A 17,682-nucleotide genomic window follows, 5' to 3' on the forward strand; every position below is an offset into this window, starting at 1 on the left:
GCCATCACACCCTCCCTCTCCAAAGGAGCTGAGGTTATAAGTGTGTCATCACACCCTCTCCAAAGGAGCTGAGGTTATAAGTGTGTCATCACACCCTCTCCAAAGGAGCTGAGGTTATAAGTGTGTCATCACACCCTCTCCAAAGGAGCTGAGATTATAAGTGTGTCATCACACCCTCTCCAAAGGAGCTGAGATTATAATAAGTGTGCCATCACACCCTCCCTCTCCAAAGGAGCTGAGGTTATAAGTGTGTCATCACACCCTCTCCAAAGGAGCTGAGGTTATAAGTGTGTCATCACACCCTCTCCAAAGGAGCTGAGGTTATAAGTGTGTCATCACACCCTCTCCAAAGGAGCTGAGATTATAAGTGTGTCATCACACCCTCTCCAAAGGAGCTGAGATTATAATAAGTGTGCCATCACACCCTCCCTCTCCAAAGGAGCTGAGGTTATAAGTGTGCCATCACACCCTCTCCAAAGGAGCTGAGGTTATAAGTGTGTCATCACACCCTCTCCAAAGGAGCTGAGGTTATAATAAGTGTGTCATCACACCCTCTCCAAAGGAGCTGAGATTATAAGTGTGTCATCACACCCTCTCCAAAGGAGCTGAGGTTATAATAAGTGTGCCATCACACCCTCCCTCTCCAAAGGAGCTGAGGTTATAAGTGTGCCATCACACCCTCTCCAAAGGAGCTGAGGTTATAAGTGTGTCATCACACCCTCTCCAAAGGAGCTGAGATTATAAGTGTGTCATCACACCCTCTCCAAAGGAGCTGAGGTTATAATAAGTGTGTCATCACACCCTCTCCAAAGGAGCTAAGGTTATAAGTGTGCCATCACACCCTCCCTCTCCAAAGGAGCTGAGGTTATAAGTGTGTCATCACACCCTCTCCAAAGGAGCTGAGATTATAATAAGTGTGCCATCACACCCTCCCTCTCCAAAGGAGCTGAGGTTATAAGTGTGCCATCACACCCTCTCCAAAGGAGCTGAGGTTATAAGTGTGCCATCACACCCTCTCCAAAGGAGCTGAGGTTATAAGTGTGTCATCACACCCTCTCCAAAGGAGCTGAGATTATAATAAGTGTGCCATCACACCCTCTCCAAAGGAGCTTGAAAGTGGAGAAGAACAACCTGGTGAGCCAGAAGCTACAATTTTCAAACTTCACACTCTCGTCTAAGTTCGAAAAGTATCTAAGTATTTAAATACACACACACACACACACACACACACACACACACACACACACACACACACACACACGCTTCTGGAAGCTGACAGCAGTGTAAAAGTAACGCCTAACATTGAGATTTCACCTTTTCGATCTGCTGAACCACCACCGAAGCTATCCTATCGAGCAGCGGAGTGCTGAGGTAGTTAGTTTTGGAAAGAAAAGACGCGATCTTTGCAACGTTGGTGCCATCGATTTCCTCCACATGGCGCTGTAGAGCAGCAACTGACTCCTCAACAAACGACTCGTGAAGCCATTCTCCTCTCAAGGACTTCAGCTCCTCCCACAGCAGAGCCAAGCTGCTGCACTGCTGGAGTCGATGGTGGCCCCAGTGGTCTAATTTTTGAAGGAGATTCAGTTGCTTTCTGGTAGTGCTGGCCGAGCATACGGGGTCATTCTGGATCCACCTCATGAGAGACACTACGAAATCACTCAGCGCCTTGAAGTCACACTGTGGTAAGACCGCTTCAATGCGGGACACGGCTGTTTCGCTGAGGTGAGGAGAGGGAAGCATGGACAGTGCGGAGACCAGGACAGAGGTCTCACTTGGTGTGACGCTAGCTTCCAACCGACTAGGGAAGGAAAAAGGGCGAAAACGAAAAGGACATAATCAGCACACCAGCAACGACAAAAAACACACCAACTATGTGAATTAAAATATTGTTATACAGTTGTCATCAAAGGTGAGGCAATCCTAGAAAGCCAGTTCATTTAAGATTAATTCACAGGGTCATTAGGAGTAACTAAGGAAAGACTAAGGTAACATAACCATGCTCCACACTTCATGCAAAAACAAAACCACCATCAATGGGAAAGAAAAGGTCAGCATCAGAAGAGTGCCCAGCACAACTGCTGCTGCGGAAGACTCTGAGCTCAGTGTCTGCACGGCCATCCGAGCCGCTGCGACCCTGAATAGACTGGCACAGGGAGATCCTCAACAACACCAATTCCCTTCTTAGTTACGTGTACCAGAAACACAGTCTCAAAACACAAGAGCCAGACACCTGACCTCACTCTCTACTCCTCCTTTGCTAAATCTGCACAGTAACTATCCCACCATGAGAACAGCAATTCTTAAACAACAAATTCAGGACTAGCCTCTTTAAGGAACCTTTAGGTTTAGAAGTGTGGAAGAAATTATTCAATCCACATTAAATACAAAACTGAGTCATTGTGATTTTATTATTTGTTGTTATTTGGAGTTACTTGTTGTTATTATTTGGAGTTCTGAGCTCCTATATAGAAAGAACAAACACACACATAACCCCACTGATTGCTTAGAAAATAAAATAATCATGATATTCCATGTTAGCCATGGTGCATTGGTCATTTGCTATTAGTAAACTTAAAGTAAAATTAGTAATACTTCATTTTAGCTCAACCAAATCAATAGAAAAGTGAGAAGACAATGTTACATATCCAGAGAAAACACGGTCATTTTCAGTTATGGATGTAAAGGGAAAACTGTACATATGTTTGCTTAGTTGTTTAGTGGTCCTGGGATCACATGAGGGGCACATGCTAGTAAGGTACAGTCGGTATAGCACAAATCTTAGAACATCAATAATAAGCCACTCAGTTCTGTCTAGAAAATTCCAGCTATTTTATACACTATAAAGCAAACATGGATAGATTTCTAAATGCAGCACTAATTGAATATTTTATTCTTTAAATACTTAAGTCTTACCTGAGAATTAATTCTCTAAGTTTCACAAAAAGCTCCTTATTTTGGAAATGTAGACAACTCAATGCTTGTATTATCTTCAGTAGCTCTATCGATTTATAGTTATCCAAATGTTTATACAGAACTGAAGCAATTCTAAAAACAACATGTATTATGAGCAGGTCATTCACTTATTTATTGAACAGTCACTAGTCAGACTTCATGCCACACATTCTGCTCTATGCTAAATTTCAGTACAAATGTCCCCTCTTCAGTTCTTACAGAACTGTCAAGATGTTGACAGGAACACAAATAACTGAAGTCAAGTAAGAGCAATCGTGAAGTGTGAGTTTGAAGAGGGGGGAAAAGCACAGCTTCCGGGGCTGGGAAGGTCACTCAACAGTCAAGAGCACTGGCTGCTCCCTCAGGGGCCGGGGTTTAGTCCCCAGCACCCACAGGGTGGCTCACAGTGCTCTGTAACTCCAGTTCCGGGGGAGCCAGCACCCTCCGCCGGACTCTGCAGGCACCAGGCATGCACGTGGTTCAAATACACACACACCTGCAGGCCAAACACTCATGAACAAAAAAATTTTTTTTTTTTTTTTTTTTTGGTTTTTCGAGACAGGGTTTCTCTGTGTAGCTTTGCGCCTTTCCTGGGACTCACTTGGTAGGCCAGGCTGGCCTCGAACTCACAGAGATCCGCCTGCCTCTGCCTCCCGAGTGCTGGGATTAAAGGCATGCGCCACCACCGCCCGGCATAAACATATTTTTTACAGAATATTTTTCTAAAAAGGGCATAGCTTTACTTCCCAAATTACAAAGAGGAAAAACAGAAAGAAAAGCTCACAGAACAGACATCAAATTCCACATCTACTGCCAAGAATATTTTTACCATGAATTACTAGCAATTAGCAACACCGATCTCATTTTTTTTCTGGCCCTGGGGGCGGCGGGGGGTGGGGGGGGATGGGGGGGGTAAGCTAAAAGCAATTGAAAGAGGAGGAAGAGGAGGAGGGAACTGTGATGAGAAATGATACAGAGGACACTGAACTAAAGGAACATGTAATACAAAAAAAATTAAGTATACGTAATTTGGGTTTCTTTTCCTTCTTAAATCTCACATCACCACTGAGCTACTGGACGGTATTGCAGGCAACCGTGAGACAAGCGCTCAGGAAGCCAAGTGTTCTGGAGACAGCATCCTTCTGCAAGCAGGGCACTGGCTCTGCGCACACTATGGTGCTCTGCTTCAGTCTAACTGCATCAGGAAAGGAAAGGAAAACCGCTGTAAACAACTCTCACTGTCGTGAAATCACAAACATCCGGGAACATAAACAATGCCTTCCGAGGTCATTCCTTATTACTTCAAAACAATCGGACACAAGTATTTCTGAGATTTTGTCTTTTTTTTTTCCAGAGCTGAGGATCGATCAAACCTAGGGTCTTCTCTACCACTGAGCTAAACCCCCAACCCCTAGACACAAGTATTTCTGTCAGTAAAAAAAGTAGATACTTCTGAGTGACAACTAAACCAAGCACCATGAACTCAGGAAAGACTACTTTTTAATCAAGTGCGCGTTTCTGTTTTCCATGTCTCCCAGTGCTCCCAACACTGTCAGTGCTTGCTGGCTGGTCAGTTCCTCTGACATCAACAGTAGAGCTGATTTAAGCCTAGAAACAAAAACACATTTTTTTTAATGTTAGAAAACTGGCTTTCAATTTGTTTTAATTCACAGTTTTGGGGTAACAAATAGAAAACTACAGATCCCTCTACTTCCTATGGACGCCTTGGAAGCCCTGCTTAAGGGAAACTGCTCATCATACACATACATCTACAGACTGCTGTAATTCCTGGGCGGAAGCAATGGCTCTGCAGGTAAGAGTGTGTACTACTTTTGCAGAAGACCTGAGTTTGGTTCCCAGCATCCATTTCAGGTGGTTCACAACCCTCTGTAACTCCAGCTCCAAGGACTCCAACACTCTATAGGACTCCAAGGGCATCTGCATTCCCTCCCTCGCTCTCTCTCTCTCTCTCTCTCTCTCTCTCTCTCTCTCTCTCTCTCTCTCCTCTCTCTCTCTCTCTCACACACACACACACACACACACATAATATTTTTAAAAGACAACTATAATTCTAAATATTCCATATACTTATACTGAGTAGGGGAATCATATGCATTGCATAATTCTAGCCTCAATCTAGGAAGGGAGAAGCGAATGGTATTTGTAATTAATTTAATATTTACTTATCTTCTAGCAATATCTAAATGTTTTAAATGGAGTAAGATCTAACCAAAACATTATAAATATTCCTATGTATATCATAGCCAATCAAGTGTCAGGCACTGGTCTATAATCCAGCTATTTGAGAGGCTGAAACAAAATTGCAAGTGTTCAATACTCACCTGAGATACTTTGTAAGATTGTCTCAAAATAAAAAGTAAATAGATAAGAGTGATTGCCTAATATGTGAAAGACCCTAGATTTAACTCCCAACACAACAACAAAAAAATCCAACTAAATATTCCAAATATCTATATCTATACCAATAGCCTATGAAAACAGAACTTCTTAAAAAAAGGAGATGAACCAGACCAAACTCACTCGAGCTGTAGGGGCACCTGTTACTGTGCACCTAAGTGTTTCGGTTTTGTTTTCAGGGGAGGGGTTGAGATGGGGTCCTGCTTTGCAGCTGAGGCCAGCCTGGGACTCCATGTGTGGCCTCAAACCCAGAGTGGCCTCAAACTCACACTATTCCTCCCAAGGACTGGGATCACAGCCTGGTACCACAATATCCAACCAAGAGTGTGCTTTCTTATTTATTTATTTATTTTCTTAATTACTGCCAATGTTTTTTTTTTTTTTTTAAATCATTCTTAATAACAGAACTATCTGTTCTGGAATTGGAATAAATATTTGTAACACATATTCATCATTAGCATTGTCTTAGTTAGGGTTTCTACTTTGGTGCTAAAACACCATGACCAGAAGCAACCTGGGGATTTTGATGGTGAACGTGATAAAGATAACGGGTGTAAAATGACCCACTGTTTAGACTACTAAATCCTACACTCTTCTGCTGGGTCAGAAGTCTCATGCCTCTGGGTGAACCCAGGAAGGACTAATACTTAGATGGGGCCCTCATTTTCTGTCTGGTCCACTGTGTAGGACACACCAGTAGTCTAAAAGTTGGAAGTCAGAAGAACCAAAGAACAGAGTATAACAGATGATTTCCCCTTCCATAGTTGAATGGGGTCATTTTGATGAGTTTCGGGGTTCCGAGGAGAGCTAAACATGAAGACTCCAACGTGAAAAGTAAACTTACTGTTTCCTTATCTCAGGTTCTGCCACCGGTCCCAACGTGGCAAACAGTCTGACGAAGCTTGCGGGGTGACCAGCCGACCCGGGGATCATCTCAGCTAACCTCCTTCGAGCCATGTCAATAAATTCAAAACTGTGGAACTGCAGAGACTGATACAGACTGAAAATCCTACTGATGGACTCCAAGTCAAGATGGCTCATATTGCTTATAAACACTCTATTACACCTCTCTAAGAGTGGGTAATAACTACACTTGACATTGCGAAGGAACAGTAATATCCTCCTTGCCGAGTTGACCTTGGAAGCGTCTACATCGTCAAAAAGAAGTTCCGTTTTGTTCACAAGTCGTTCTTGAAAGCAGTGGGATATTAAAGAAGAAATGCTGACCATCAAGACAGACAAGGCCCTGAAGGAGAAAACAAATACACAGACTTTTATATTCCTAACAAAAATGACCGATTCTAAATTAAATGACTAGATACGGAAAGAAACTGGCAAGCATATTGCTTTATGCCATAAATTGTTTCGTTTATTTTTACTTTTTTCTAGCATCGTGAGAAACAGTCCTCTGGCTCTGACCAGGGAGTCCCATGTTTTCTGCTGCCACATGCAAAAATGTGATGATTGGCTGGGGACATGGCAGGCAAACTCAGTAAGTTAAAAATCTTAGCTCCTTCAGAGATCCCAAGAATACCAGTAGCTTTTGCCGTCACTGTTGTATTGGACGAGGATGATGAACTCACAAGAGATGCAGTTATAGTGATGACTGCCAGATCTCCGTCTGCACCCAAAGCCCAGCACCCTCACACACCCACCATGCCCAAATAAATGTACCTTAAGTCCTGTATGGTTTCCAAGTTCCTATTTACAATATCAGCTATTTTTCCCATTAATGGGCTGAAATACAAATGCTGATCAGCCAGGCAATTGGAAAATACTGACAGCACATTAGTGTCAAACCTATTAAAAGAAATTCGAGGGAGATCATTAGTATCAATCAGAACACATGATGCAGTCATAAAATAATAAGCAACAAAAAACTAATATATTACTAATAGAAGGTGAAGGTTTTTCAAGGGCTGTGAATAAGTCAGTGATTGGTTGTGTGCCCAGCATGTGCCAGGCCCTGGGTTTGGGTTTGATCCTCAACATAAAAAATAAATAAATAAATAAATAAATAAATAAATAAATAAATAAATAAATAAATAAATAAATAAATGTAATTTCAAACCAGGCACACACCTTTAATCCCAGCACTTGGGAGGCAGAGGCAGAACTCACAGGACCTCTGAGTTCTAGGCCAGCCTGGTCTACAGAGCAAGTTCCGGGACAGCCAGGGCTACACAGAGAAACCCTGTCTTGAAAAAACAAACAACAAAAAATAAAAATAAAAAACATCAAATTTTCCAAGGTGAGTTGACTATTATTATAAAAGTATCAAATGATCAGACTTTTAAAGTCCAGTACATCAGAAAGATTTAAAAGAGACTCACTCAAAATGATTTGAGTTTCACTATTAACTTTTTAAGGTAACATGGAATATTGACTCATTTGCATATTAGCAAATAAGTAAAAATCTCTAGATAGGAAAAATGATCCCGTTTCTTCAAGTGACTGACAAAACAAAGATGCACTGTAAGACATTTCAATGCTGTCTTTTCCCTCTCTTTTCTTTTTTGTTAGTTCTGGAGATCAAACCCCAGGGTTTGGACATACTTTGGCAAGCACTACCACTGAATTATGTCCCCACTAACTAGGTTTTAATTTGTTGCTATTGTTTGTTTTGCTTATTAAAAGCATCAGAGTTGGGGCTAGACAGATGGCTCAGTGGTTAAAAGTATATACTGCTCTTCCAGAGAACCCAAGGGGGCTGCCTAACCCTCCTATCAGGAGGCTCACAACTAGGTATCATACCAGCTCCAGGGGATTCAACACCCTTGTCTGACCTCTGCAGGCACCTGCACACATGTACACACATCCCCCCCCACACATACACATAATTTTAAAAAGTAAAACAAAAAAATCTATTTTAAACATAAGGAAGTTCATAGCACAACACATAATAGCCAAAATTTCCAGTACCATGGGTAAATCCCACAGTCACAGAACAACATACCACAGAGCAATAAAAAGAAGGAACCATCGAGCTGGGTGGTGGCAGCGAATGCCTTAAATCCCAGCACTCAGGAGGCAAGGGCAGGCACATTTCTAGGAGTTCAAGGCTAGCCTGGTTTACGAAGTAAGTTCCGGGCAGCCTACATAAAGAAACCCTGTTTAAAAAAATTTAAAAACCAGCTGGGCAGTGGTGGTGCACACCTTTAATCTCAGCACTCGGGAAGCAGAGGTAGATGGATCTTTGTGAGTTCGAGGCCAGCCTGGGTTACAGAGTGAGTTCCAGGAAAGGCACAAAGCTACACTGAGAAACCCTGTCTGGGAAAAAAAAAAAAGAAGGGGGGATTAAAAAACCAAAATAGCCGGGTGGCGGTGGCGGTGGCGGTGCACGCCTTTAATCCCAGCACTCGGGAGGCAGAGCCAGGCTGATCTCTGTGAGTTCCAGGCCAACCTGGCTACCAAGTGAGTTCCAGGAAAGGTGCAAAACTACACAGAGGAACCCTGTCTCGAAGAAAAACAAAAAACAAACAAACAAAAGAAAAAAAAAAACCAAAAGAAAAAAACAAAAATAAATAAATAAGTGACTACTGAAACATATCATGGAAGACACCTCAAAACACATTGAGAAAACTAGATACAAAAAACTAGTACAAGGATATATACTATAGGATTTTATTTATATAAAAACAAACAAACAACAAAACCCCTAATTTTTGGCAAGGAGTGACAATCCTTTTGCAGGCCAGCAAGATGTCTCAGTGACTGAACTGAGTTCGATCCCACACAACTGCTGAAAGTTGTTCTGACCTCCACAAACAACCAGTGACAAGTGCTTGCCCCGCCCTTCCCATGACCCCTACAAAATGAAGAACAAATAAATAAACATGGAAAAAAAGCAACTAAGAAGTCAAGATCCTTTGGGATAACAAAGTGGAACTGGGGGCTCTGAAGAGAATTTGGGGGAAGTGGTGATATTGTCTGTGTTATTTGTTTCTGAGATAAGGTCTTCCTCTGCTGTCCTGGATAGCCTGGAACTCACTATGTAGCTCAGGTTGGCCTAGAACTCAGAAATCCTCTTGCCTCAGACCTTCCCAGTGTAGGGATTACAAGCATGAACTGCCTAGCATGATGTTCTTTCTCTTTTTAAATTAGTGTGTGTGTGTGTGTGTGTGTGTGTGTGTGTGTGTGTGTGTGTAGGCAGGTCAGAGGACAACCTGTGGGAATTGGTTCTCTTCTTCCACCATGCAGTCAGGGCTCAAGGACCCAACTCAGGTTGCCAGGCTTAGGGACAGACATCGTCATCAATCACAGAGCACCTTGCTGGTCCTTGTGGTTCAGAATCCTCCATCTCCCTCCTACTGTGAGTTTTCTTCTTTGACTTCCATTTGCCTCACTCTGCTAGCAGTGGCTTTGGCTAGCACAAATTCCTAGGCGGAAAAGTCAGAAGACTTCCTAAACCAGTTCTACTACTGTCTTGGCTCTCGTACATGGAGGACCCCCCACAGGTATTGTAGAATATGCTGTAAATTCACAAGAATATCCTGCACAAAGTTCACATCCCTCCCCCTCCCCCAGACAGGGTTTCTCTGTATAGCTTTGCTCCTTTCCTGGAACTCGCTCTGTAGACCAGGCTGGCCTTGGACTCACAGAGATCAGTCTGGGTCTGCCTCCCAGTGCCGGGATTAAAGGCGTGCGCCACCACCGCCCGGCTACATTCTTCTTGATGATGATCAGTTATGGTCACATGAGAACACAGCTGTATAGTTTAGAAAGCACGTTCGCAACAATACTGTCAGCATCAGTGGACCAGAAGCTTACTTCCTTTGCTTTCCTTCTTTGGAGTGAAGTCAAAATTTATGGACAGCAGCACCAAGCAAGCTAAGACTGAGAGGCGCCATCTAACAGGAACAGTTATTGGTATAAAGCTTACCTCTTTAAGAAGTTTTGAAGATAACTATAAGCTGTGGTCACTGCCTACTCACAGAAATGGAGTGGCAGCAAAGCCAGACAATGCTCAACAGTGTCACCAAACTAGTGTGTTCTTTTCTCTCTTTTTAGAGTCCTTGCAATCTAGGGGTGTTTTGTTGCTGTTGTTCATATTTAGTTAACGTATATGGGTGTTTTGTCTGCGTGTATGTCTGCAGGTACCACATGTGGTACTTGTGCCCATGGAGGCCACAGGAGACTCTCTGGAACTGGAGTGACAGATGTCTGTGAGCTTCCATATGGGTGCTGGGAATCAACAGCCGGGCCATCTCCCCAGCCCCGAAATTTAAGTATATTTGTTTGTTTATTTGTTTGTTTGTTTTATGGAGACTCAGTCAAATCTTCTGTTTCTAAAGCAGAATTCTTCAAGGGTCAAAGAAACTAGTTCACTACCTGCAACTCTATCGCATTTACATTTTGATTAATATGTATATGGAAAATCATACTGAAACCTGCTCTGAGTTAAAGAGGGAACATCTGAAATACTTTCCTTTCTTTGTTAAAGAAAGAATATTCTTTACACAATTAAAAATCCTCAAACTAATGGAACTTAAAACTTTGTTTTTTTCTTGAGACAGGGTCTCATGTATCCCAGGCTGGTCTCAAACATTCTATGAAGCCAAGGATGATCTTGAATTTCTGATCCCCACCCAGCCTTATGGTGGTTTGAAAGAAAATGGCCCTCATAGAGAGTGGCACTATTAGGAAATGTGGCTTTGTTGGAGTAGGTGTGGCCTTGCTGGAGGAAGTGTGTCACCCTGGGAGTGGGTTTGGAGGTCTCCTATGCTCAAGCTATGCTCAGTGTAGAACACAAGTTCACTTCCTGTTGCCTGCAGATCAAGATGCAGAACTCTCAGCTCCCTCTCCAGCACCATGTCTGTCTGTGCGCCACCATGTCCTGCCATGATGGTAATGGACTAAGCCTCTGAAACTGTAAGCTAGCTCCAATTAAATGTTTTCCTTTATAAGAGTTACCAAGGTCATGGTGTCTCTTAGCAGCAACAGAAACCCCAACTAAGACAAGCCTCCACCTCTGGAGTGCATTACCACAGCTGGTTTAATGTGGTGCTGGGGATGGAATCCTGGGCCTCACGGATGCTAGCACACATTCTATCAACTAAGCTACATCCTCATGCCCAGTACATTTTTTCCCTGTGAAATTTTATTTTTTCCTATATTTCATTTTGGTAACCCCCACAGATAACCCTCATCTTACATGACAAACCCAGAGTACTTGCCTTTCCAGTCTTTTCCAAGCTTCTGTAATCAGTGCTTCAACTAGTGGGTGATGGGATTCAACAGCAAACCTCAATAAAAACAAGGGAAAGTCATTTTTAATGATGAAAGCCAAGAGATTGCAAATGGATCAGCAAAGCTAGAACCCAGTAACTGCAGGCTTGTTGCTAGACATAAATCTCACTTAACCTACTTACCTTACAGCCTCACTGCCTTTAGCCAACCACATTTCTCCAACATTCTACAACCAACCAGGCTCACATACTGAAAGACAGTCGTTTCTACTTTCCTAATTTTCTTTTTTTTTTTAATTTTATTTATTTTATTTTACAATACCATTCAGTTCTACATATCAGCCACGGGTTCCCCTATTCTCCCCCCTCCCACCCCCTCCCCTTCCCCCCAGCCCACCACCCATTCCCACCTCCTCCAGGGCAAATCCTCCCCTGAGGACTGCGATCAACCTGGTAGACTCAGTCCAGGCAGGTCCAGTCCCTTCCTCCCAGCCTGAGCCAAGTGTCCCTACATAAGCTCCAGGTTTCAAACAGCCAACTCATGCACCTAATTTTCAAAACTATACCACTAACTGGTATCAAAAAAATATTCTTCAAATATTATTATAAAATATTACATTATAAGAAATAATATTACATTAATATTATTAATATTAATATTAATATACATTAATATAAAAATATTACATTATAAGAAAAACTGTCAGCCAGGCGGTGGCAGCACACCTTTAAACTCAGGAGGCAGAGCCAGGCGGATCTCTGTGAGTTTGAGGCTAGCCTGGTCTACAGAGTGACTTCCATGTCGTAAAAAACCGAAGCGCGCGGAGGGGGGGGCGGGGAACGGACACCAAAACCTGTCTTCTGGAAGAATGGTTTTTCCATTTAAAAAAGATTCTTAGAAAATTAAAATATAAACTATAATCATTTTCATAAATTGAAAAGCAACTTACTGTTTTACGCTGTACAACACGTTCACCAGGGTGTCATCGCTCATTGCTTGGATGTGATTGGTCGTTACATTGCAAAGAGTAAGAAACTGGGGGTGGTTTCTAACACACTCAACATTTTTCTCCAAGCTGGTCTTCTGCTTCTGAAACTGCCAGAGTACATTAAAGGCACACCCCACTTGCTGTTCGGAAAGCGTGGCCGTATTTCTTTCAATAAGATCGAATACTTGTTCTTCATCTGTACAGTTCTGCATTCGAATGACTAGTGACTCACAGCTGAAGGGGCGCAACTGAAATGCTCTCCAAGAGAGTAGAGAGATGCCTCTTAGACGGAACATATTTATAACGGGTGGGCCTCCAAAATACAGGCTTCTTTTCTTGTGTTAGCACAATTTTTCTTTAGTAAAAAAGGCCCTCGGTAGCGAGCAGTGAGGTATTATGTGATGGTATAAAAACTGGCTTTCACTCGTGTGTTTTATTTCCATCCTGCTGGCTCTAAATCCATCCCAAAAGAATCTGTAAAACAACTGGTTTACCTTGGTTAGTCCTATCTCATTAATATTAAATTACTCTCCCAAATTAAAATTTGAAGTAACGAGGGTTGGTTTGTTTGTTTGGACTATACAGACTTTGTTCTTGGTCTGAACCAGCTACATTTAATCCAAAATGAAACATCCAGGAAAAAGGGGCTTCTTCCTGCACCCAATTTTAAAAAGTTTCTTTTCAATTCTGATCACAAAGCGGCAGAAGAAAACAAAATCAAAACTAGTTTGTTTGGGATTTTTTTTAGGGTACTTGCTTGCTTGTTTGTGGAGACAGGGTCTCACTGTGTATCCCAATCTACGACGGCTAAGAACAGGTGACCTTGGGAAACCATTTAACTGTAGGAGTGGCCTTGACGTGTGACTCAGTTGGAAGCGCGGTGAGCAGGCGAGAGCGGCGCACAGCGCCACGGTTCACAGGTGACAGGTATGCCGTGCTCCTGGCCGGCAGGAGCGCTGACCCCGAGCCCACGTGGCTTCCACCTGTCCAGATGGCAACGGGCTCGCCCCGCCCCGGTCTTCTGCGCCGTGGAGAACCCAAACCCGCAAGGAGATCGCGACTGCTAAACTAAACCGTGTGTCCCGGGCGGAACCATGCGGGGTGCGGAAGGCAGAGCCGCTGACCAACTCGCGAGTCCTCCCCACGCCCGCCACGGACCCGACGGCTCAGAAGGCAGGGATCATACAAGACCCCTGCTCGACAGCAGCAGCAGGAGGAAGCGTCTCTGACTCACCCGTCGCGTTCCGGCGTATTTAGCCTTTCCTGAAGAAACATCTTGCTGTACCACCGTCCCAAGAGCGGAAGAAACGCAGCCCCAGAGCGGCAAGCACCACGGAAGCTTGCACTACATGTCCCAAAGGGCACCGCGAGAGGCATAGGCGGGCCTTATGCGCGCAGGGAATTCTGGGCTTAGTAGTTTCATTCTCACTGACTGAGGCATTCTTAGTGCTTGGAGGAGACTCGGGTCCCTTAAGTGCATCTCTGCTATGAAGATGTTTCCCAGTTTCTGAAGCACTGACATATCTGTAGCGTACACTACAAAATATCCTTTCTGGTGATCCTGGAGAGCCTAAGAGGTGGCTCAGTAGGTAGATACTCCTGCTGCCAAGCATGATGACGTGAGCTCCATACCAGGGACCCACATGGAAGAAGGGAGCCAACTTTGATGCTGCCCCTTGACTCCATGCACACGTACATACAGATGTACATACATAGTTTTCGATTTTCATCAAATGTTTCTTTATGTGAAAATGTATGTTTTACCTCTTTAAACGCTTAAAAATTAATAACTACTTTATCTGCACCTGGTGATTAAGTACATTTAATATTGGTAATTTCACAGAACACATTCATTGTCCAATAGATATATATTTTGAAAGAATGAAACAAAATTATATACTATGAAATGTTATGTAAATCTGTTTTGTTTTGTTTTGTTTTGTTTTTAAGGCTGTTACAAGGGCTGGAGAGGAGGCTCGGCAGTTAAGATCACAGGCTGTTCTTCCAAAGGATCCGGGTTCAATCCCCAACACTTACATGGCCCCTTACAACCACTTGTCACTCTGGTTCCAGGGAATCTGATGCCCTCTTCTGGCCTGTACATGCACCAGGCCGGTCTTAAGTCTAATTAGAGAGCTGTTAGTTACCACTAAGGTATGCACGCCACTAATGCACCTTAGGGTTATCACGACATGCTGGCTCTTGTTGTGGCTCATAGGCATCATAATTGGGTAGGACGTGGTTGCTGTCTTCCTTTGCCTTTGGAAGCTGGCATGGGGCCTTTTGGTACTATGAAAGCTAGTCCTCAGAGAGGAGGCTTTCCGGTCGGTGACAGCTCAGGGGCCTCTGAGTCCTTTGTCTGAAGTGCATGGTATCCTCAACAATAGAGACTTACCCCCCACCTCTGAGGGGCAGCCAAGTGGAAGAGCAATAGCCTGTAATGTTTGGGATCTCTTGGACAACCTTACTGTCTTAGATATTTTCCTACTGCTTGTAAGCACTGAGTTTGGCTTCTTGTCACTTTTTTCCCTAGGAACTCAGCTAACACCAATCCTCCCACATTTGCTTTTGAGTGACTCAGACAGGCCCCATTAATTGCTTTCCACCCCCTCTTTTTTCCTTCATTCTCTTCTGAATGCTTTAGTGCTTCATGAACCTAATATGCCCACTAGTCTACATCATTCAGACCTGCCACAGGCTCTCCTACCCCAAAAGATCTTGTCCCATTATGGGCTTGTCAAAAAGTCCCATGCAAATTCCTGAAGTTCTTGTTGAATTATTTTTCAACTTTTCCATGAACATAGACCAATCTGATCTGGTGAACTGCACATCAAACACTTCTCTTATGTTCAATTTCCTTAGCAATGTCTGTCCTTCCTCTATTACTTTTCAGTCCCTGATGTTAATGGTAACTAATGCCAAGGACAATCAACTGTCCCTAATGATTCATTTGAGCCAGCCTATCAAGGATCCAGTTCCCTCATATGGCTTCAGATTATACAACTTTTGCCTCAAGAAGGGGTGAATAGTTATATTTCTCAGTTTCTCCACTTTCACAGAACTCAGACTGATTCCACCCAGCCTGATGTCACCCAGCCTCTCAGCCAGGTTGTAAAAGGCTCTTTCATTTCTTCTTTGAAAACCTTTCTCAATACAAAAAGCTGAAAGGCAGAGTGTGCTCTGATACTCTTAGTTTCCTTTACTCGGCCATTATTGATAACTAATTTATTTATTTTGCTTCCTTGAGACAGAGTTTCTCTGAGTAGCCCTGGCTGTCCTGGAACTAACTGTAGAGCAGGCTGGCCTCAAACTCAGAGATCCGCTTGCCTCTGCCTCATGAGTGTAGGGATTAAAGGTATGTGCTATCACCACCCAGCTCTACTCCAGCCATTATTAAGGCTGCAGTCTACATGATGAATCTTGGATTTCCCCTCCTGTATTAAAGGTCATACTTCAGGTCTTTTCTACCTCCATTCTTTCTGATTCTTCCATGGATTTCAAGTTGGATCCTAGGAAGGGCTCTTTAGTGCAGATCTATTTTATATTATCTTTTCCTCTGGTCTGCCAGCTGTAAGAACTTCACGTCAACATCTCCATCTAATCCTCCCCTTTTCTTGCCAAATCAGGCATAATGTAGAGAAAGCACTCACATGTCTTTTTCCTGTAGTGCCTCCTTCAAATGTGCAAGTTCTTTCTGGACAACCAACTCAGCCTCAGCTGCATGTCATTTCACCCCCAAAGGAAGCCATGCCATACTCTGCAGACTTACTGTCATCCTGTGTATGTGTTCCTATTCAAGACTGCAATATATTCTTTAATCAGTCAGGCTGGGGGTGAGCGGTGGTGGCACACGCCTTTAATCCCAGCACTCATTAGGCAGAGGCAGGTGGATCTCTGCTGTGGGATGGTCTGTATGTCAAATCTGTTGCTCTGATTGGTCAATAAATAAAACACTGATTGGCCAGTGGCCAGGCAGGAAGTAGGTGGGAAAAGGAGAGAGGAGAATTCTGGGAAGCAGAAGGCTGAGGAGAGCGACCCTGCAGCCACCGCCAGGACAAGCAACATGTAAAGACGCCGGTAAGCCACCAGCCACGTAGCAGGTATAGATTTATGGAAATGGATTAATTTAAGCTATAAGAACAGTTAGCAAGAAGCCTGCCACGGCCATACAGTTTGTAAACAATATAAGTCTCTGTGTTTACTTGGTTGGGTCTGAGCGGCCGTGGGACTGGCGGGTGACAAAGATTTGTCCTGACTGTGGGCAAGGCAGGAAAACTCTAGCTACAGATCTCTGTGATTTTGAGGCCAGCCTCGTCTACAGAGTGAGTTCCAGGACAGACTCCAAAGCTATACAGAGAAACCCTGTCTTGAGAAAAAAAATCTGGCTTTAATCAATCAGCTGTTTGGGGAACATCCCTGTGTTCATTAGGGTTTTTACTGATGTGATAACACCATAACCAAAACCAACTCAGGGAGGAAAGGGTCTGATTCATATCACAACTCAGCAAGGGAGGTCAGGGCAGGAACCTGGAGGCAGGAGCTGAAGCAGAGCCATGGAGAAATGCTGCTTACTGGCTCTCATACCACCTAGGACCACCTTCCCAAGAGTGGCACCACCCACAGTGAGCTAGGCCCTTCTTTATCAACTATTAGCCCAGCAAATGACCTACAGACTTACCTATCTGCAATCTGATACAGGCATTTTCTCCACTGCAGTTCCTCTTCCCAAATAACTCTAGGTTTGTGTCTAGTTGACAAAAAACCAACCAGCACAATTCACATATGCTAGGTAAACCCCATTCATTAGTGAGGTATGCCACCCCATACCACACAAGAGAGCTGTTGTGTGATATTTTGTTTGTGTTCTGACAAATAAAGCTTACCTGGAGATCAGAGGGCAGAGCTAGCCACTAGTTAACCATAGAGGCCAGGCGGTAGTGGCACACACCTTTAATCCCAACACTTGGGAGGCTCACACTTTTGATCCCAGCACTTGGGAAGCTCATACCTTTGATTCCAGCACAATCAGAAGGTGGAGACAAGATCGCAGGCCCCCCTTTCAGTCTGAGGTTCCTGAGGGGAAAGAAGTCATTGGTGGTTGCTTCTCTGCTTCTCTGATCTTCCAGGTTATT

The 17,682-nt window shown here is 43.6% G+C and overlaps 1 protein-coding gene across 1 annotated transcript in view; it reads right to left on the reverse strand.

Moving 5' to 3' along the window:
• Fastkd1 (FAST kinase domains 1) overlaps positions 1-13,914 on the reverse strand; it is a 30,027-nt gene extending 16,113 nt beyond the window's left edge. Inside the window, exons 1-8 of the mRNA XM_042275433.2 lie at positions 13,785-13,914; positions 12,512-13,035; positions 11,550-11,618; positions 7,048-7,173; positions 6,218-6,619; positions 4,453-4,563; positions 2,917-3,048; positions 1,315-1,801 (exon numbers count right to left, since the gene is read on the reverse strand). Of these exons, the coding sequence (XP_042131367.1) occupies positions 1,315-1,801; positions 2,917-3,048; positions 4,453-4,563; positions 6,218-6,619; positions 7,048-7,173; positions 11,550-11,618; positions 12,512-12,846 (1,662 nt within the window). The 5' untranslated portion in view covers positions 12,847-13,035; positions 13,785-13,914. The remainder of the gene's footprint in view (positions 1-1,314; positions 1,802-2,916; positions 3,049-4,452; positions 4,564-6,217; positions 6,620-7,047; positions 7,174-11,549; positions 11,619-12,511; positions 13,036-13,784) is intronic.
• Between the last annotated feature and the right edge of the window lie 3,768 nt (positions 13,915-17,682).

The sequence above is a fragment of the Peromyscus maniculatus genome, chromosome 4 (genome assembly GCF_049852395.1).
Source record: "Peromyscus maniculatus bairdii isolate BWxNUB_F1_BW_parent chromosome 4, HU_Pman_BW_mat_3.1, whole genome shotgun sequence".
NCBI classification, from domain to species: Eukaryota; Metazoa; Chordata; class Mammalia; order Rodentia; family Cricetidae; genus Peromyscus; species Peromyscus maniculatus.